The sequence below is a fragment of the Oncorhynchus nerka genome, linkage group LG22 (assembly GCF_034236695.1).
Source record: "Oncorhynchus nerka isolate Pitt River linkage group LG22, Oner_Uvic_2.0, whole genome shotgun sequence".
Taxonomy (NCBI): domain Eukaryota; kingdom Metazoa; phylum Chordata; class Actinopteri; order Salmoniformes; family Salmonidae; genus Oncorhynchus; species Oncorhynchus nerka.
The window spans coordinates 43587475-43608737 of record NC_088417.1 but is presented as its reverse complement, the minus strand read 5'-3'; the positions used below and the strand labels follow the sequence as shown (position 1 = coordinate 43608737).

General features: G+C 41.6%; 2 protein-coding genes across 7 annotated transcripts in view; both read left to right on the top strand.

The window, feature by feature from the left end:
• The first annotated feature begins 1067 nt into the window (after positions 1-1067).
• LOC115105217 (beta-2 adrenergic receptor) lies at positions 1068-4785 on the top strand. Of its 2 annotated transcripts, none has more exons than XM_029626976.2 (2): positions 1068-1244; positions 2681-4785. In XM_029626976.2, exon 2 carries the CDS (start codon positions 2684-2686, stop codon positions 3911-3913), a length of 1230 nt encoding a protein of 409 aa, XP_029482836.1. In that variant the 5' UTR covers positions 1068-1244; positions 2681-2683; the 3' UTR covers positions 3914-4785. The 2 variants fall into 2 exon arrangements, with proteins under 2 accessions (XP_029482836.1, XP_029482835.1); XM_029626975.2 differs by having other exon boundaries at positions 1068-1264.
• A 13577-nt stretch (positions 4786-18362) lies between these two features.
• The window catches only part of LOC115105210 (actin binding LIM protein family, member 3), a 128027-nt gene continuing 125126 nt past the window's right edge, over positions 18363-21263 (top strand). For 2 of the 5 annotated variants that reach the window (XM_065007181.1, XM_065007179.1), the window contains exon 1: positions 18365-18963. In XM_065007181.1, the coding sequence (XP_064863253.1) occupies positions 18951-18963 (13 nt within the window). In that variant the 5' untranslated portion in view covers positions 18365-18950. Of the gene's footprint in view, positions 18964-21263 lie in introns of all 5 variants that reach the window. The other 3 variants (XM_029626957.2, XM_065007180.1, XM_065007182.1) reach the window with 3 other exon arrangements.

Genomic DNA, 21263 nt, shown 5'->3' with positions numbered 1-21263 from the left:
ATTTTTTGTTACCCTTCCCCAGATCTGTGCCTCAACACAATTCTGTCTCTGAGCTTTACGGTAAATTCCTTCTACCTCATGACTTGTTTTTTTCTCTGACATGCACTGTCAACTGTGGGACCTTAGATAGATAGGTGTGTGCCTTTCCAAAACATCTCCGTTCAATTTGATTTACCGCAGGTGGATGCCAATCAAGTTGTAGAAACATCTCAAGGATGATCAATAGAAACAGGATTCACCTAAACTCAATTTGAAGTCTCATAGGAAAGAGTCTGAATACTTATGTAAATGAGGTATTTCATTTTTTTTTTTTTTATGTGCAAAATGTATTCAAACATGTTTTCGCTATGTCATTATGGGGTAATGTGTGTAGATTGATGGTGGGGAATTATTTAATCAATTTTAGAATAAGGCTGTAACATAACAAAATGTGAAAAAAGTCAAGGGGTCTGAATACTTTCCGAATGTACTGTAAGTGAGATTGTATATAATAACCCAATCTATGCAGTCATGTTAATATTTAAGAGGGTCTAGTGTCTACTGTATGTCAATGGGCTATGCCTAATGTCTCTGTTTCAGGTCAGGAAGTGTGAAAGCTATAAGAGGTCCAATTTAATTTACACAGTTATGCTCTGCATGACAACCCTTTTAGAACAGTTTATAACTATAGGTTGTACATAATTGCTTGTTTGTTTATTGTGCTTGTCTCCAACAGAGCTTGTTGCAATACTAATTATGTTGCTATGCGAATTACTTTTCCCTTTCAATGTAAAAAAAAAGAAAGAAGTATGACATACAGCATTTGCTCCCAGAAACATTATCACTATCATATTGCCTTCAGTAGTTCGATTTTTCTGATAACATAGAACAAATATTACAAATACAAACATATTTGCAATTTCACTTTGTTTAAGTGAAAAAAACGTTGTACTGTGCTAAAAGGCCCTTATTCACTGCTCCTGTTGTCTACCTGCCTGCTGATTGGCTGCTGCCAGAGTGTGATGTCATTCTTGCCTGCTATAAGGGCTATGACTAGATCAGGAGCTACATTCAACAGTGAGAGAGAGTGGTGTTTTAGAACACAGAGCAAAGTGGGACTGTGAGTGTGTGACACAGCACAAGAGGAAGGGAGAAGGCAGTCAGCCAAAAACATTTCGAATGAAGTACAAACGCATAATGGGAGCTACAACATAAAAAAAAGGAATACTTTTAGATTTTATGGGAGACCAGGAGAACATTTGGAGGTGGGTAAATGGCTTTAAAGGTGAAATTATTTATTTATTTGTGTTTTCTGATTGAGCAAATGCATTAAGAATGAAGTTAGCATTTTCTTTATGATATTTGAAATACAATTGCCTCTAAGAGATCTTGGATTAAATATTTCAGAATTCATATCCAACTTAACTTATGCATCCTATCTTGACTTTATATACTTTACATATACAGTAGCCTATATACAGTGGCAAGAAAAAGTATGTGAACCCTTTGGAAATACCAGGATTTCTGCATAAATTGGTCATAACATTTGATCTGATCTTCATCAGACTAACACAGTTTGTTTAAACTAATAACACACAAACAATTATATGTTTTCATATCTTTACTGAACATACCGTGTAAACATTCACAGTGCAGGGTGGGAAAAGTATGTGAACCCTTGGATTTAATAACTGGTTTGAGGCTCCTTTGGCAGCAATAACCTCAACCAAACATGTTCTATAGTTGCGGATCAGACCTGCACAATGGTCAGGAGAAATTATGGATCATTCCTCTTTACAAAACTGTTTCAGTTTGGCAAATATTCTTGGGATGTCTTGTGTGAACTGCTCTCTTGAGGTCATGCCACAGCATCTCGGGTTGAGGTCAGAACTCTGACTTGGCCATTCCAGTTGGGTGTATTTTCTTCTCCTGAAGCCATTCTGTTGTTGATTTACTTCTGTGTTTTGGGTCGTTGTCCCGTTGCATCACCCAACTTCTATTGAGCTTCAATTGGCGGACAGATAGCCTTACATTCTCCTGCAAAATGTCTTGATAAAATTGGGAATTCATTTTTCCGTCAATGATAGCAAGCCCTGAGGCAGCAAAGCAGCCCCAAACCTTGATGCTCCCTCCACCATACTTTACAGTTGGGATTTTGATGTTGGTGTGCTGTGCCTTTTTCTCCACATATAGTGTTGTGTGTTCCTTCCGAACAACTCAACTGTAGTTTCATCTGTCCACAGAATATTTTGCCAGTAGCACTGTGGAACATCCAGGTGTACTTATGCAAACTTCAGACGTGCAGCAATGTTTTTTTTGGACAGCAGTGGCTTCTTCCGTGGTGTCCTCCCATGAACACCATTCTAGTTAGTATCATAGAATCGTCAACAGAGATGTTAGCCATTAGTCTAGGGGGTTCACATACTTTCCCCAACCTACAATGTGAATGTTTAAATTATGTATTCAATATAGACAAGAATAATACAATAATTTGTGTGTTATTAGTTTAATCACACTATGTTTGTCTATTGTTGTGACTTAGATGAAGATCAGATCAAATCGGATGACCAATTTATGCAGAAATCCAGGTAATTGCAAAGGGTTCACATACTTTTTTTTGCCTATTTATTCTTTGTTTTATGGGTCCTTTTGACAACACGTTTCTTATCTCCTGTGGTTTGTTGATTCAACTGGGCCATAGATCATGGAGAGTGTGAGCACGCCTGCCGTGTTCAACCTATCAGATCTATCAGTGGAGATGAACTCGTCGTCTCGCCAGTGGTCTTACTCGGAGTATAGCGAGGCTGTAGCGGTGCTACTAGGCATCCTCATGGCCCTGCTAGTGATGGGCATCGTCTTTGGCAACGTGCTGGTCATCACCGCCATCGTGCGCTTCCAGCGGCTGCAGACAGTCACCAACATGTTCATCACCTCTCTGGCCTGTGCTGACCTGGTCATGGGCCTGCTGGTGGTGCCCTTCGGCGCCTGCTACATCCTCCTCAACACCTGGCATTTTGGCAGCTTTCTCTGCGAGTTCTGGACAGCGGCGGATGTCTTGTGTGTGACGGCCAGCATTGAGACGCTGTGTGTGATCGCACTGGACCGCTACCTGGCCATCACGTCGCCGCTGCGCTACCCATCCCTACTGACCAAGCGCAAGGCATGCGTGGTGGTGGTGACGGTGTGGGGGGTGGCCGCCCTCATCTCCTTCCTGCCCATCCACATGAAGTGGTGGGTGTCTGATGAGCCCGAGGCGCTCAGCTGCCTGGAAGATGCTCACTGCTGTGACTTCAACACCAACGCTGCCTACGCCGTAGCCTCCTCCGTTGTCTCCTTCTACATACCCCTGGCGGTCATGGCCTTTGTCTACGGACGCGTCTTCCAGGAGGCCAGGAAGCAGCTGGAGAAGATCCGTGGCAGCGAGGGGCGCTTCCACGCCCAGATGATTGACAACAACCAGGGGCAGGATGGTGGGGACGGGAGCGGCGGAGGAGGGGGGAACGGAAAGAGACCTAAGTTCTGTCTGAAGGAACACAAAGCCCTAAAGACGCTGGGAATCATCATGGGCACCTTTACCCTCTGCTGGCTGCCCTTCTTTGTGCTCAATGTGGTGGTGACCATCTGGAAGGTGGACAATATTAAAATGCCTTTCAGGATATTGAACTGGATAGGATACGCCAACTCAGCGTTCAACCCCCTCATATACTGCAGGAGTCCTGAGTTCAGGTATGCCTTCCAGGAGATTCTGTGCCTGAGAGGGGCTGCTTTCCCCACCAATGGATACATATATAGGGGTCACAGCTTGCGCCTAAGCCCCAAGGACAAGCCAGGCAGTCTTTCACATAACGTTGGGACCGTGGAGCTGGGCTCTCTGTCTAGTGTCACCAACATAAACGGGTATTGCAATAATCCTCCTCTTGCCTCCATTGTCTGAAGTGCAGGGTGTTACAATGAGACTTGTCTTTCTCGTTTTGTCAGACCCGTTATGCAGACACGGGATAGGAAATGACATGTGAATCTATTTCCATATTTAAATGCATTACTATAAGAATATTATTCTAGTAATGTGTAGGTTATTAAATGTTTAATACTTTTCCTCTTAATATTGAACAAAGTCTGCAAAATACATAGGAAGTCTATGGTTTGCGGATGTGATCATGTGTGTGTGTGTGTGTGTGTGTGTGTGTGTGGTTTGTGGACATGAGTATGTGCACATGTTATGTTCTCTAGTGCTTACTCCTGTGTGCAAATGAACACCACGGTTCAGGTACTAGGTTCAAGTTAAGTTCAGTTGCACAAACATTTGTTATATTGTTCTAAGTTAAAAACAAATTACCTCATCAGCATCATTTTCGTTCAGCTCCTTATCTTAGAGCTCCGAGAACAAATAATTATAGTCTGTTTGTATGTTGTATGAAAAATGAATAATGTTGTTAGTTGAACTGACTGTTCTTTACTGGCAGCGGGCTGAATGAGATGGAAATGCCAGGGTAGGAGAGGTAGGAGAGAATTAACAGGCAGAACAAGAGATCAAATCAGGGTTAACAGTGATATCTGTGACCCCCACTACTGGCTGTAGCCAGCTCTCTGTATGTAACACATTCCATATTGATCTGGGTCTCTCCCAGAGCCAGCTCAGGGACTTCTGTCTGTGTGATTCTGTACACTCCCTCTGCCATGGCCCAGAAATCCAACTCTCTGATGAGGGACAGCAGGTGCACATAATCACAGGCAGGCGCTATTACCAGCTACACCACACACGTTGCCCCATTCCTCCAACCACTCTTCAATACCTCAACCTTCACCCCCCCCAATATCACCATTTCATAACTGAGGTTACAGACGCCTGTCCTGCCGCCTCTCAGACAGTGAATAAGGACACACAGACAGAAGCCTTTAGTGTGGACCTTACTTTGGTGACTCAGTAACCCCTGCAAGTACAGTGGTCAGAGCAGCAATACCTTAATGCTGGGTAGTGTGGCCACCATTGTACGTCATTCTGATACCAATATCCAGCCAGTATACTTAGTCTGTAAAGCTATGTTTAGGGACTGCTTTCACACTCTACCGTGTTGGTTTTCTTTGTTAATGACTAGCGTGGATACTGAGAACTGTTGCTGATGTTATTGTGCTGCTCTCCGTTAATGTTGCTCTTGTGTTGTTGCTGTGAAGTTTCAATGTTTACAGAGATTCCTGGACAAACTGTCTGATTGGGGATACAATTAAAGTGTACCATACATTTACACAATGTACTGACTAGCTAGAAAATATAAGGAAATAAACCCCTACACTATAGCTTCGGCATAACCTGCACACATTCTTGTCTGAGGAAGATAAACTGTAAGAGCAATTTACAGAAGCAATTCTACGTGCCTTGCTCAAGGGCACATCAGATTTTTCACCATAGTCACCTCAGGGATTTGAACCAGAAACCTTCCAGCTACTGGACCAATGCTCTTAAACGCTAGGCTATCTGCCGCCACAGTAATGATGAATGATGTAGGAGTCTGGGTGGATTTTGTCCAGGTGCTAATGAATAGAAACCTTGGTATCACATTCAGGCTGTAATGAACTAGGTTAACGGTGTAGCACACAGTGTACTTGCACTACAATGTATTCCTAGACTGTATCCCAACATCTTGTCAGCCAAGTGAAAAAAGTTAATCTAAAATGTTCACTTGCTGTAAATGTTCATAATTATTTAAAACATTTCCTAGTATATAGGCCTATACTAAATCCTATTACTTTACAATTGTTTGGATAGCTATGTGTGTGTATGTGTCTCTCTGTATGTACCTGAGCTAACTGTATGAGTATGACTGTGTTTAGACCATTTTTGAAGCTTTGAATACTTAGGAAAAGATGACGTACCGTGTGTGTTAACTCACTAACCCACCCCCTTTTTTTATGGACACGAGGACACTTTGATGAATGTACTGTACATGTGAATAATGTATTATCCTTACATCGCAAAATGTTACCATGAATGTATTGTCAACTTCAGTCACACACAAAAGTAGGAGAGACATGGGCTTAGATATTTACATATACAATTATTTAATTCCACTGAAAACTTTTGTCATTTGCCAAATGAAATTACATTCTCAGTGAGTTATCAAAGGCAGAATATTTAACAGTGGGATTTTTTGCTAAATATAATATTTGCTGGAAATATTAACATTTCATTTTGTGATCTGTGTCTTTTCATGTCTGACATGTGACATGTCTGATATTAAACCCATTTTTGTTACATTCAGACCCGGTTCTGTGTAAAGGGTGAGAACCTGTCCACCTCTGGTAGTGCTGTTAACTACTCAGCAGAAAGAAGGATCACTCACCACTATTTTGTATGACAGTCTATTGCTAAGGCCAATGTCCTACATTATGGGACTGGACATTGTGCCTGGATTCCATGGACAACACAACATTGCACATGCCCACAGCTGTTTGCACATGTCCACAGCTGCCCACTGACTTCCCTCTGCAGGGGTTAAACAAATCTGTTCTGGGAAGGAGACTACAGAGATGTCATGCAAACAGCTGCGTCCATGTTAAACAGCAACACTGCACTGAAGAGCAGCTCCTCTTTTTCACAGATCATGACCTTCTCCACTGTAGGGTGGAATGGTGCCCCTGAGCACTGATCAAAGGAACTGAGTTTACATTTCTCAATCTCTGCTGGCCTGAAATGAGTCACAATCTAATGCCCCTGAGCGGTTCCCGCATTGCAGGTTCCACACTGTAGCTGTGCCATGTTGGTAAAATGGTTAAAAAAAAAATTAAAAGGAAAGTGTACAGTACAGTTTCAATTGCAGGTACAGTATATTTCAGTCGTGTCAAATTATTCTGCAAGTGTAACGTATTTCCAGCATTCTGTATTTGCTATTACCATTGTAAAGCCATGGCTTCTTTTTGCATTGTTGCACTTTATCCGTCCGTGGGTCTGCTGCTGCCAGCCAGTGTTGTGGTTACTGTATATCTTCTCATAAACAGAGGTGATTTATATGGTAACTGGAGAGACCTCTACTGCTGACCAAGAACAGAATCCGGAGGTGACATTTTGTGGTGACGGCAGCATTTTCCATGCTGCTTCACGGTCACATGGTATTTGGGAAGTAGTCCAGCACCAGTCACTATTACTCCAGGTAATTGTTCACAATTATTCTTATTTAAGGCTAGAATCCTTATTTAAAACAATAACAAATTGGTCACCCTGGCTGTGTTTTGGTTGAAAGCTGAGGGATGGGCATGGAGAAATGTAATCACTCTCAAAATTATAGACAGAGCAATGGATGTCAGGAGTGATCATCCATGATATCAATATTATAGTGATAACATTGTTTTGAGGCTATACAGTGTTTGTTTATGTTATATTGTTTACAAACATTGGAGTAAAACAAGCTTGTATTTTGGGTTATAGTAGGGTACAGCAGTTGAACTAGGCAATAGGCACTTATAAGTTATATTCTTCAAGAATCAATGGGTTTATTTAATTAATATATAGGTCCAAAATGGGTGTAGCAACTAAGGATTCTAGCTTAAAGGGATACTTCTGGATTTTGGCAATGAGGCCATTTATCTACTTCCCCAGAGTCAGATGAACTCATTGACATAATTTTTATGTCTCCGCGTCCAGTAAGTTAGAGGTAGTTTTGCGAGCCAATGCTAATTAGCATTAGTGCAATCGCTGGCGATACTGTACTAGCTTCTAGTTATTGCGCTAACGTTAGCTAGCAATTGCGCTCAGGCTAGTTAGCAACTTCCTTCAAACTGCACGCATAGACATAAAAATGATCCACTAGTTCATCTGACTCAGGGGAAGTAGATAAAGGTTAACCTAAATGTGACATGGTATTTTTATTTAATAAATTGTTTATTATTCTTAAAATGGTAAAATATACTTTTTGAAGTTGTATGAGTCTGTTAGTATCTATTTTCAACAAATATATCTAGACATTCTCTAAAATACGCACACATACACACACTGAAACACACAGACAAGTTAGTTGTGTGAATTTCTTATTAGATCATTTCAGTGGGGCATCAGCCGGTAACCCAAAGACACTGAGGAAAGATTTCCTGGGTGTTCTCTGGTCTGCTCTGTAGTAAACAGACCCTATCCAGCAAATATGCCCCACCTGTTGACAGATTGTCTCACTTTAATTCCCCAGAACAAAGCAACAAGCCCAGTGCTTAAACAGAGCCCTATGTGGCTGGACACTAGCAGGCAGGAATGTTGGCCAGGGTCATAGACCGGTAGCCACAATAGAGACCAGTGACACAGACCGATCTGACAGTGTCTGAGATATGGCCAAAGTCCAATGTTTTGCATTTCTCTGCTTTGACACTCTGCTCTGAGAGCTATGAGTTAATCATTTAGAGGTTTTTCAGGCCCTCTGATTCACATTGTTTGAAGAGAATGATGTTCACCATCTGTTTACATCACTGTCGGCCAGCTGTAGTGTACGCGCTGCACAGCATGTAGCCATAGACTCAATATGCTTTTTGAAATGTGCCACCATTTTGTCCTCCTGTGCTGCGCGTCATCCTGTCCAGCTGCTTATATCCAGGTTACAGGTCATGCTGAGAAAAGGTCAGATAGTTGTACTATGTACAATAGTGTAGTGTATATAGTACCAAATGTTAGTTAACAGATTATAAAATAGTGCTTTGCCAGACAGTGTTTAGGGTTTTGAAGCAAAATGTCTGACACCAAGCCACTACAAATAAACTATTTAAGACTAACGAGACATTTCTACTTTTTTTTAAATAAAAAACATTTAAACCAAAAGACTGACAACACATTTAAACCCGGCTGAACTCACAAATGCTTACAATTAATATCTGCCTTGCTGTGCTTGGCAACTGGTAGAAGGGTGAGAGAAAATGATGGCTTCATGGCATATTCATCATCAGAATTCTGGAATAGGAAGGGCTTAGTCGTAATACACTGCTAATCGAGGAGTCTATTACATCTACCCAGTTTGGCCATCAAAATGTGCCTAAATTCCAATGATATGAGATCCTCCCTTCCAGGGTCAGAACATTTGCAGTTTTCAAGTTAATTTCCTGCAATTCTACATATTTTGCCATTGGGTAGAGAGAAAATGTTATAGTTTTAAAGCTAATTTCCTCAAATTAGTCACATTTAGCCATTTATGGAATGTTCATATGATATCTGAGTGAGATTGACTAACAAAATCAATGCGGCCCCTGGAGGTCAGGGCTCATGGGTCAGTAATTCGGCCATGATTACTACAAGGTTTAAATAGCTGGCTAGACTAACCTAGCAATCTGAAAAATATGTTAGCTGACATGGGCTAATTGATTGACTGTCATTGAGTGACATAACAAGAGGAAAGGCTGCTGATGCACTGCCAAATTTCGAAATTGCACCTTCCTTGTTTTGGTCTGGAGCTCCCTAGCGGTCGGGGGCCCTAGGCGCAGAGCATGGTCTGCGTCTAAGCACTGCTCCCTCCCTTCTTTATCCTCTATTGAAGACATTTTTTTACAGTATGTTCATTTAATCTGGGAGTCCACCTCATAGAGCAGAGCATAGAGCTGAGGTGTTCAGGGGAGAGAGGTGGGTGGTGTTTATACCTGGTGTCTCCTGTATCACATTACCCTGGTTGGGCTCAGGGAAGGTTTAGACTGTCTCCCGAGGAGAACGGGTCCACTCCAGATGGGCTAAGTGGACATTAATGCAGACAGAATCAGACTGAGGCTTTGCCACTGATCGCCCATTTACACAGTGTAAATAATGAATGAGAGGTGTTGGATCACCTGTTGAATCCCAATGAGGCTCTTATTTAGTGATGAGGTTGTCAATAAAGCAAGAGATGCCATCATTTTTGAGAGCTAATAAAGTTTCCATTTATAGGCTCATGGGCCATTCCAGTAGTCCAGCCTAAATCAAAGGTGATTGTTGATTCCCGCATTCACATGAAAAACCTATTGCACATGGAAAAGTTCCAAGTTTTCACTGAGTGTACAAAACATTAGGAAGACCTATGACCTACAGCACGGTCAAACAAGTTAATGTTGCCGACATTTTCGGGCCCACTTAATTTAACAACTATTGATTTAGAACCACAGAGAGTTACCGCAAGTCGCAAAGAAAACAGGACCTGTTGCCATTATTCCAGCACCATTTCGACTTCAACATTTCGACATCATCAAATCACCTCTGCTTACTCTAATACAGTGACAACTAAAAGATACCCAAAACAATTTAGTCCAATCTACCTAAGCTAAATATGATGTGCCTGTCCATGGTTATGATTTCTGTTGTGCATGTGTGTGCGTGCGTGTGTGTGCGTGTATGCATTTGTGCGTGCGTTCATACAAGTAGAAAAACATTTTGTCTCACCCTACTTATTGAGAAACGCCAATTTCATCCTCCTCTCTTTCATGTTGTCGAAATGGTCTATGACTCCGTTATACAGTACACACTTACATTTCTTTGTAGTCCTAGACTACCTAGCTAAAATGCTTGCTCACTAGCCTAACTTCTATTCATGGGCAACGTTAGCTAGTTAACATTAGCCTTCTACATCTAGCTACCAGGACCATTCACAGATGAGATCGCTCAGTTTAGCTTAACGCTGATTGGCAAATTTGTTATACTTTTTTTTGTTGTCAAAATAGGCCAGATGCTAGCTGGCTTCCCTTGCCTTCTATGCTATGTGCAGCAACAATGTCATATTCGTTTGGACCAGACAGCATCAGATAGATGGCCTACACATAGACAGAGGAGCTCTGTTTTTCTCGCTCGGATGCTTCCACCTGTGAGATACATTCAGCCTCTTTGAAGGAAGAGGCTGAATGGAAAAAAAGATAAATTATTTGATATAATTATATTTTTTATTGGTCAATATTTAAAAAAAAACTGGCTTCCCTTATCATCCATGAATACACGCCACTGCAGCAGAATCCATGTGAAAGCAATGATCCCTTATTTATGTCACCTGTTAAATCCACTTCAATCAGTGTATATGAAGAGGAGGAGACAGGTTAAAAATATATATTTTTAGAGACAATATTTTTAGAGACAACTGAGACATGGATAGTGTATGTGTGCTATTCAGAGGGTGAATGGGCAAGACATAATATTTAAGTGCCTTTGAACGGGCTATGGTAGTAGGTGCCAGGCGCACCGGTTTGATTGTTTCAAGACCTGCAACGCTGCTGGGTTTTTCACACTCAACAATTTCCCATGGGTATCAAGAATGGTCTTTACCACCCAAAGGACATCCAGCCAACTTGACACAACTGTGGGAAGCATTGGAGCAGTCTCTGCTGGTCCTTGCTTTTGGCATTGCTTGTTCTTGGCATGCGTGCTCACTTATGTTCCCTCTTCTGGATCTTCCTGGTCTAATGTATGGGAGTGATGAGGAATGTAAAGGAATATTACTTTTTCTACGTATTTACAGTGTTCTTTGTCTTCAAATAAGGGTTTATCCGTCGTCTTAGGCAATTCAATTCTATGATTCACTTCTCAGTACAGTATCTGTCTACATACAGTAACACTGGTAGTGTACAGTTCTCCATTCTTTGAAAGTCTCTTTACACTGCTCATTAGCAATGAGTTAGTTATCCTTGCTAAAAGCATTCGTGGAGACCTGAGTCATCCACACATGGGATTCTGCAGAGGCAGAGATGTCTAACATGTGAGGAGAAAGGGCCTTGAGGTGTGTGTGAGTGCGCGTGTGTGTGTCATGGTGCCCACAAAGACTTTGGTCAATGTCCAGATACCGATCTGGCAGATGAACAGCATGTGAGACCCTCAAGATGTTGTGGTCCTTATATAACTACATTTGACAATCTTGCAAGAAAAAATGTTTGATTTAGAATTCAGTTGTTCACTTAGCCTTGCCTTGTGATCAAGAAAAGCTTCAAGGCAAAAAATAATCACATTCTGTGATAGGTATCTGGATTTGTTGTGGTGTGATAGAAGCAGGAGCAGCCAAGTTCCCCAGTATGATTCTGGTTGTCAAACAGGAGGATTAAAGGTCATTCTCTGAGGTGGGGGCACCGGCAATGTGTCCTGTTAGCATTAATAAATACAAAGTTAGCTTTTGGTAGCTTTGCTTGTCATCCCCCGCTTGGTCTTGGGTCACAAAGAAGACCAATGAATGGTAACACAGTACTGTAGGAGCAACATGATGCTGCTTCTCCCATCCCATGTACAGTGCCGGCCAAATATATTGGCACCTTTGCACTTTTCTTAAATAATTCTTTATCTCTTCTTAAAATGTAAAATAAATACAAACTTTTGGTCGCCACACATTGTTATTGGATTTTCAACATTGCAGAAACATTATTTTTTTGTAGCCATCATTGAGCTTGCTGCACCTTTCTACTGGAAGTTTGTCCCACTTTTCAGCATTAACTGCTCTATCTCTTCCATGTTTGAGGGGTGTCCTCCACCAACTGCTGTTTTCAGCCCTCGCCATAGGTTTTGAGTTGATTCAGATCTGGACTCTTGGCTGGCCAATCTCTTCTTGAACCATTCCATTGTTGAACATTGCACTGGGTTGAACATTGCTCTGGATGGAACATTATTGTAAAACCATGTATAGGTTGAACATTGCACTCCAAATCACCTTGATAATCTCCTGATTTCATAATGTCTTTCACACGTTCAAGGCCTCCAGTACCAGAGGCAGAAAAGCAACCCCACAGCATAATCAAACATCCCCATCTTTGATTGTAGGGAGAGTTATTTTCTTTGAATGCGTCATTAAATGACAGAATCTCGCAGTATCCCTTTAAGTACTAAAACTATGTAAATCTTCACCTGAATGCGAGTTTGGCTTTAACTCCTGAATGAATCATACCCCAAACACATGCTAACCAATGTACACATTACCAATAACAGCGGAGGTTAACGTGTCTTGGGGGTATGATCTTTGACCCTCTGTAACTTTCTCACTCATCATTATTCACGATTCATTCAGGATTATCCATAATCATGGTAGCATCCACATTCATGTAGAAGTGTTTAGAAACATATTATATTCTTATTTACAATAAAAGTGACTCAAAAATGACACAATACATTATTTAACATTCATTTCTATTGGATACAAAATCATCTGAAACACAACCCGTCACCATGGCATACTTTGTACACAACATTCACATCAGAAAACCGCTTGACCACACGATACCATACATTAATATTTACATAGTTTTAGTATTTATCATACCTTGTCGTGCCCGGAGTCTGGTATGGTGGTTTAATCAAATCATATCAAATGTTATTGGTCACATACACATATTTAGGAGATGTTATTGCAGGTGTACCGAAATGCTTGTGTTCCAAGCTCCAACAGTGCAATAAGTAGTATCTAACAAGTCACAACAATACACACAAATCTAAAAGTAAAAGAATGGAATTAAGAACTACATAAATATTAGGACGAGCAATGTTGGAGTGGCATAGACTAAAATACAGTAGAATAGAACATATGAGATGAGTAAAGCAGTATGTAAACATGATTAAAGTGACTAGTGTTCCATTATTAATTAAGCTCCTGACCATATATGCCTCCTACTGACGGGGGTTTGAACCCTCTGTCTATGGCCCTACTATCTGTCTCTCTCTCTTTACATTTCCCGCTATACTTAAAAACAACATGAATTATCTTTGTAAGCTGAAATGTATGATGACTCTCGAGTTTGACATTAAATCAATACGTGTAAATTAAGCATGGACCAAGGTCTCCCCTCCTGTCATAGCGCCCTGTCCCCTCCAACTGCTCTCCCCTCTGTCCGCTACTGTCATCCATCTATCAGCTCACTGGGCTGCCCATGCGGTAACCATTGGTTACTGTGATGCTGTCATCCCCAGTGCCTTACTCAGTGGTATTCCCATCATAATGAAAGACTCCCGCAGTTTCTGTGGAACTAAATCAATACAACCAATAAAAAAAGAGGGTCCACTATGGAGAAATAAAAGAGAAAGTCTATAATAAAAGAAGAGAGCAGCAACGAAGTTGATTTATGTTTTTCTTACGTTTTTACTCAGTGGCTTATTTGCTACTGCTGTTCAGTAGCTGGACAATACAAGACCTCACTTTAGTGTATGTCAACACTGTTCCACACGGCACTTACTGTTCGAGGAACTGCTTATGTTTGACACTTTGTTGCTCTGTGTTTATTATTTAGGGAGGAATGGACAGTGCGTGCATTTATGTGTGTGTCTGTCTGTGAAGTATGTTTTGTGGATGATAGGCTTTCATTATGTGATGGCAAGAAAAAAAGGGATGAGATTTGTCGCCAAATAGGATCAAAACGATGGCTTTTAGAGCAGTGGTGCATTTCACAGTAGAACACAATGTTTTTCTCACCTAATGTGCCTCCAATTAAATGAAGGGAACATTGCAGGAGCAAGACAGCGGTCCTTGTCTCCTCACTCAGTCACACACTGACTCACCTTCTCAAGACCCCACAGCAACACACATTATATGATCTCCTTTGTCATACAGCTAGTTAAAAAAAAAAAACAGGCCTCACATCCTTTATGTAAAGACAACAATACAGTCACTCGACCCGGAGTAAGTTGGTATGAATGTATGAATGCAACACTGATTCACTGTTAGTCAGGAGACAGAGGTTAACTTTCATTCATTCCCTTTGATAAAAAAAAATACAAAAACACATTTATGTTTTTCAGCCCTTATGGCTTTCACCAGAATGATACAAATATCTGTATCGTATTCTAACATGGACCTGTGTGTTTTTTTGGGCTGAACCTCAACTTGCGTTGGTTGAAGCACTGTACAACTGGAAGCTGTACAGTGCTTCCTGGAAGCTGCTGCTCACTGCAGCAATTCAACTCAGATATCAGTCAGAGGGTCAGGTCATCTGATGAAAACAAATAGATCATTGATTACCTGTTAAGATTTGCCCAATAAATTACATTCCTACCGGTTCCACAAACTGTATCTATTGAAATGACTATGTATTATAGTCCATTTGATTTCATTCACCTAGGAGTTATACAAAAATAGTGATATTGTATATTATTTTGGTGAAAAGATGTAGTAAGTGTGCCTTCGACACCATCTCACATCTCTGTGTGTCTACCAGGCTCGCAGAGATGCATGTCGCCACCTGGGTGTCAGAAGTGGGGAAGAAGAAAAGTAGTTGGGTGTCATCCGCATAGCAATGATAGGAGAGACCTTGTGAGGATATGACGAAGCCGAGTGACTTGGTGGAAAGAGAAAGGAGAATAGGGCCTAGAACCGAGCCCTGCGGTACACCAGTAGTGAGAGCATGTGGTGCAGACACAGATCCTCTCCATGCAACCTAGTAGGAGTGACCTGCCAGGTAGGATGCAATCCAGGAGTGTGCAGAGCCTGAGACGCTCAGCCCTGAGAGGGTGGAGAGGAGGATCTGATGGTTCACGGTGTAGAAGGCAGCAGATAGATCTAGGAGGATGAGGACAGAGGAGAGAGCATTAGTATTGGCAGATCGGAAACCTTCTGTGAAACTGGTTAGGGTCAAGAAGATTGTTCTGAGAGAGAAAACGAGGGAGTTAGTCATAGACAGCAGGCGTTTTGGAAAGAAATGAAAGAAGGGATTCTGGTCTGTAGTTTTTGATGTCAGAGGGGTCAAGTGTTGGTTTCTTGAAGAGGGGAGCAACTCTGGCCATCTTGATTTCAGAGGGGACACAGCCAGTGGTCAGGGGTGAGTTAATGAGGGAAGTGAGGAATGGGAGAAGGTCTCCAGAAATGGTTTGGAGAAGGGAGGAGTGGACGGGGTCAAGTGGACGGACGGAAATCATTAGTCGCAGGATTTCATATGGAGAAAGAGGGGATAAAAAGATCAAGGCGTAGGTGAGTTACACTACATATACAAAAGTATGTGGACACCCCTAAAAATCAGTGGATTCAGCTATTTCAGCTACACCAGTTGCTGACAGGTGTATAAAATTGAGAACACAGTCATGCAATCTCCATAGACAACATTGGCAGTGGAATAGCCTTACTGAAGAGCTCAGTGACTTTCAACGTGGCATCGTCTTAGGAATCCACCTTTCCAACAAGTCAGATGAAATTGCTGTTATTGTGAAGTGGAAACGTCTTGGAGCAACAACGGCTCAGTCGTGAAGTGGTAGGCCACACAAGCTCACAGAATGGGACCGCTGAGTGCTGAAGCGTGTAGCAGGTAAAAAACGCCTGTCCTTGGTCTCAACATTCACTACCGAGTTCCCAACTGCCTCTGGAAGCAACAACAGCACAAGAACTGCTCGTCGGGAGCTTCATGGAGTGGGTTTCTATAGCCGAGCAGCTGCACACAAGCCTAAGATCAACATGTGCAATGCAAAGTGTTGGCTGGAGTGGTGTAAAGCTTGCCACCATTAGACTCTGGAGCAGTGCTAACGCGTTCTCTGGAGTGATGAACCATGCTGCACCATCTGGCAGTCTGACGGATTAATCTGGGTTTGGCGGATGCCAGGAGAATGTGTCCACATACTTTTGGCCACGTAATGTATGTGTGAGTGGGACCATTGGACTCAGTAGGCTAAGTGAATGAGGAGCGGATGTCGTCGACCATTTTTTTCAAGGTGGATGACAAAGTCGTCCGCAGAGAGAGAGGAGGAAGGGGTAGGAGGTGGAGGATTAAAGAGTGAGGAGAAGGTGGGGAAGAGTTTCAATGGGTTGGAGGCAGAGGCTTGACGTTTAGAGTGATAGAAAGTGTCTTTGGCAGCAGATACAGAGGAAGAGAAGGTAGAGAGGAGGGAGTGAAAGGATGATAGGTTGAGTTTTCCTACATTTCCGCTCAGCTGCCCCACGAGCCCTGTTCTGTCAGCACGCAGTGAGTCACTCAGCCACAGAGTGGGAGGAGAGGGCTGAGCCGACCAGGAGGAAAGGGGAAAGTCAAAGTCAAAGGATGCGGAAAGGGAGGAGAGTAGGGTCGAAGAAGCAGAGTCAATGTAGTGGGAGAGACAGATGCAAAGATTGCGATGGCACATGAAAATTGAAAAAATGAAAAAATGAAATTCCACATGTGCAGGGTATACTAAATTAGACAGTTCAAACAGCAAAGATTAAGTAGGCTAGTGGGTAGAGTGACAGCACTTAAATGAAATTGCCCAAGCAAGACAATACCAAAGGTAACTTATGTAAAGTGCTTTGTAAAGTGCTTTTCACTATACAGAATCATCTCAAAGTGCACAAACTTGCTACTCTTTGTAGGAGTCCTTCCAAACTATGGTTGGTGCAGTTTTTATTAGCTTGACCTAAGACTCATCAATACTGCTCACACAGACAGTGTTGGGTCCATATCTTACATCAGACCATGTTTATTCCATACCGTACAGCAGACAGTGATAGGTAGCATCCCAATTATCCACCCTTCTCCTAAAGTGTGAACTTGCACACTGCCAGTCATAGATTTAAAAACATTGCATTGGTGTAAGCAGTGCCTGGAGGGAGTTTTCACCATTGGTAAATCTATGATGGGAAGTGTGCAAGGGCACACTTTGGGCAAAGGTTGGAGAATTGTGATGCAGTCTTGTACACTCCAGTCCAGTATTAGAGTTTCATCTTGATCAACACTGACCCCCTCTGGATGTAAAACCGTCATGATTCAGTGTCCTCTACATTGAAGGTACTGCGCACTCATCTTCAAGTTGAAAGATGAGAGTGATTTCCTTTTAACATTATTAATAGGGAGATCAACTAATGAGAGTGGATTGATTTGGAATTTGCCTATGACACTCACTTATTTTCTGTTACTGTTGGTGTCAATATGTGGCTTTGCAACAGAACACTGTCCGGAATTTGTGGGCATTGATGCGCAGGTATCTAAATTACCATTACCATGTCAGTAAATGCCCAACAGAGCACAATGACATCTCATAAATCAGGGGATTCAATCATTTGCAATGACTAGGCTATGATTAGGCTGTGTTGGTTATAATCCTTCCAGTCATAAGCAAAGCCCAAGTCGTGCACATGATTCTTGAAATAATGAAAATAATAAAAGAATTGTCAGACTAATGTACATTTCCAAAATCGCGTAGTTCAGTAGTCACATTTATGACTAAAATTAAAAAGAGAAGACGTTTTACAACAAACTATCATTATACTTCTGTTTTTAGTCACAAAGATGGCTAGGAGTTGAAACCTGTATGTATCCTAAGGCTAAATCTAGGCTACATTAGCCTATGTATTAACTGGCTCTGAGAAGAGAAAACGAAAACATTTACAATTGTTTTAATACGGATTAATTCCGTTGTTTCTATGTCATGTGCTCACTCACGTGTAGGCCGACTGCCAATGAAACCGAGCCTGCCCCATGTTCCTCTCAGAGTGAGTTGTTGAGTAAAAAACATGTGTGAACACTGTTCGGCGCTCGAGTGCCATGTCCCTGCTGCTCACACCGCCACCGCGCTCAGATCCAGTCGAGCTCTCTCATCGCAAAAGCATCTCCTCTTTACCGAAGCGCGTTGACACCAACGATGTTCAAGTAGGCTATCCTCAAAAGCGCAGCCGCTCTACTGTATTCCCCGGAAGAAAGGATGCGGAAAGGATGGAACAAGACAGAGCAGCTCTGTAGTAGCCTTCTGCACAGCAATTTCAATCGGATTTAGTGAAATCCTCAACCAATTAACAGTCTTTACCAGAGCTCTGTTGTAATCTGCTTCTCAACACACCCCGTCGTTCCAATCAGGTTTCGCAGGTTTATTATTCACCCTGCAGCGAGGACAGACACTCTGGACAGGACAGAGCTGAGCTGAGGAGTTTGGAGCTGCCCTAAGCTGAGACAAATGACACATTTCATTCAGCCTTGCTCTAAAGTGGTTTGTTTCCTCTACGGTTGAATTTGAAAGGACATTCTTAGTTGTATCTTCCACCTTCTTTCTACACAGCAGGAAATGGTGCATATGACAACTGTATTTATACAGTAACCTAATAATAGTTTGGGGATATCACTTTTCGAATGCCAGCTCCGCCATGAACAAAAATGGTAAGTAACCTACCACTTATTGTTACACTGTGTAATACTGTTGGTTACACCTTTGTAAACAAGGCGAGAGAGGTTTTGAACCGTTATTCTGGTCAAGGAAACTTAACTTGCTAAACCTCCCTCTATTTAGTTGACACAGTATTTACTGTGGCAATTAATGCCTTACTACTGTATAGGGCTCAGTTGTGCTATAGCCTAGTGAGGGGTAGTGGTGGGGGTATGTAATTTTATTGTATTGGTAATGCTCATTACAAAAACACCTGCACACATTCTAAATGACCCTCACATGCTTGACCCTCACAGTCTACTACAACATAACCCCCCCTCTAACACACATGCATACACATAATTGTTTATTTCAATATTTCACATAATAATACTCAGGTTGTATTGTCTCAAAGTGCTGCTGTGTGCTGGACCACGGGGTGGGTGGGGTGGGGCAAGGTGTAACCTGCCCCACTATCTGTGCCTTAGAGATGTCTCAAAGGCCCAGGAATCTCAGATTCAAACTCTGCAAGCATTATAATACGTTTGTTTAGTGTTATTACGATACCAGAATTTTTTACTTTGATACCGAAACGATACTAAACACCAAAACCAATACTCGATACAGAAATGATACCACAGCAACAAACAAAAAAAGCGTATTGGCTCAAATCCCAGAATAACCACTGGGCATTATTTTATTAAACATTGAACAATGTCACGAACCGGCTCAAAGCACGTAACAAATAAGGCGCCAACGTGGAGATAGTTAAATAAATATATTTTGTTATTCCCTAAAGTAAACTAAATATAATTAACAATGGTGTGTGTAGTCAGTAATCAGTAGTGTAAGTGAGTGGTTACGTGCATAGATGTGATAATGAGGGGTGTTGAAAGGTGCCAACGCAAACAACCAAAAACCGCCACAAAAATGCCACAACCAAAATCTGTGTCTGCATGGAGAGAGTCTTCTCAATGAATGGGGAAGAGGTGCATTTATCCTGGTGTGTCCCATTTCACTGACGACCCTCCCGGCTCCGCCCACCAACATCCTGTTAAGGAAAACAAGAGCAAAGAGAAAGAATTCGGCAGACAGAGTGGGAGGGTCGTCACAACAATATCTTGATAACTGGTACAACTAAAATAGCAAATAGAACAGTTAAACACCATATTAAATAACAGGAGAATATCTTCAATTTCCCATATGCAAAACCATATCTGAGACTCACCGCATACAATAATATTTTACAATTACATCTAAACTGTTTTCAAATGCAATTTGATACATATCAGGGTTAATTTGCTCATCTATCTGCGTAATATTGGTTCAAATGACATTATGATTCATTATTCATTACTGCTAAGTCATTTATAGTATTAAATGAATAGCTTAGTTCCAAATTGACATAATTTTTTATTATTTATTTTAATTTTTTAATTTCACCTTTATTTAACCAGGTAGGCTAGTTGAGAATAAGTTCTCATTTGCAACTGCGACCTGGCCAAGATAAAGCAAAGCAGTTCGACACATACAACAACACAGAGATACACATGGAATAAACAAACATACAGTCAATAATACAGTAGAAATATATATATACAGCATGTGCAAATTAGGTAGGATAAGAGAGGTAAGGCAATAAATAGGCCATGATGGCAAAGTAATTACAATATAGCAATTAAACACTGGAATGGTAGGATGTGCAGAAGATGAATGTGCAAGTTGAGATACTAGGGTGCAAAGGAGCAAGATAAATAAATAAATACAGTATGGGGATGAGGTAGATTGGATGGGCTGTTTACAGATGAGCTATGTACAGGCCCAGTGATCTGTGAGCTGCTCTGACAGCTGGTGCTTAAAGCTAGTGAGGGAGGTAAGAGTCTCCAGCTTCAATTAGCTTCACTTTGTAATAGTCTACACACTAAGTTTGCCAATCGTTTCTTCAACCTCAGAAGGCTGAAGAAGGGTGCTGCTCGTTCTGTGGGTAAGCGAATGCTCCTACCGCTGTCCCTGCCAAGAATATTTGACTGGTGTTTTGGCTGTTTATCGTACTGGTACATGTGTGATCAAGTGTGTGTTGCTTGTGTGTGTTTGCCATTTCACTGGCGGAGCTTGTTTTCAGGAGACGGGGTGTGGGTTTTGTTTGCGAACTCGTTTTAGCTCACAACTAGCATGTAGCATGGCAAATACTAGACAGAAAAATGCTGCAAAGCTCAATGCGGAAGAGGAACACATCAAGCACTACTGTACACTCCATGAACTACTCAATGAACAAAAATAGTTTTATAAAGATGAAATAGATCTTCAGGAAAAT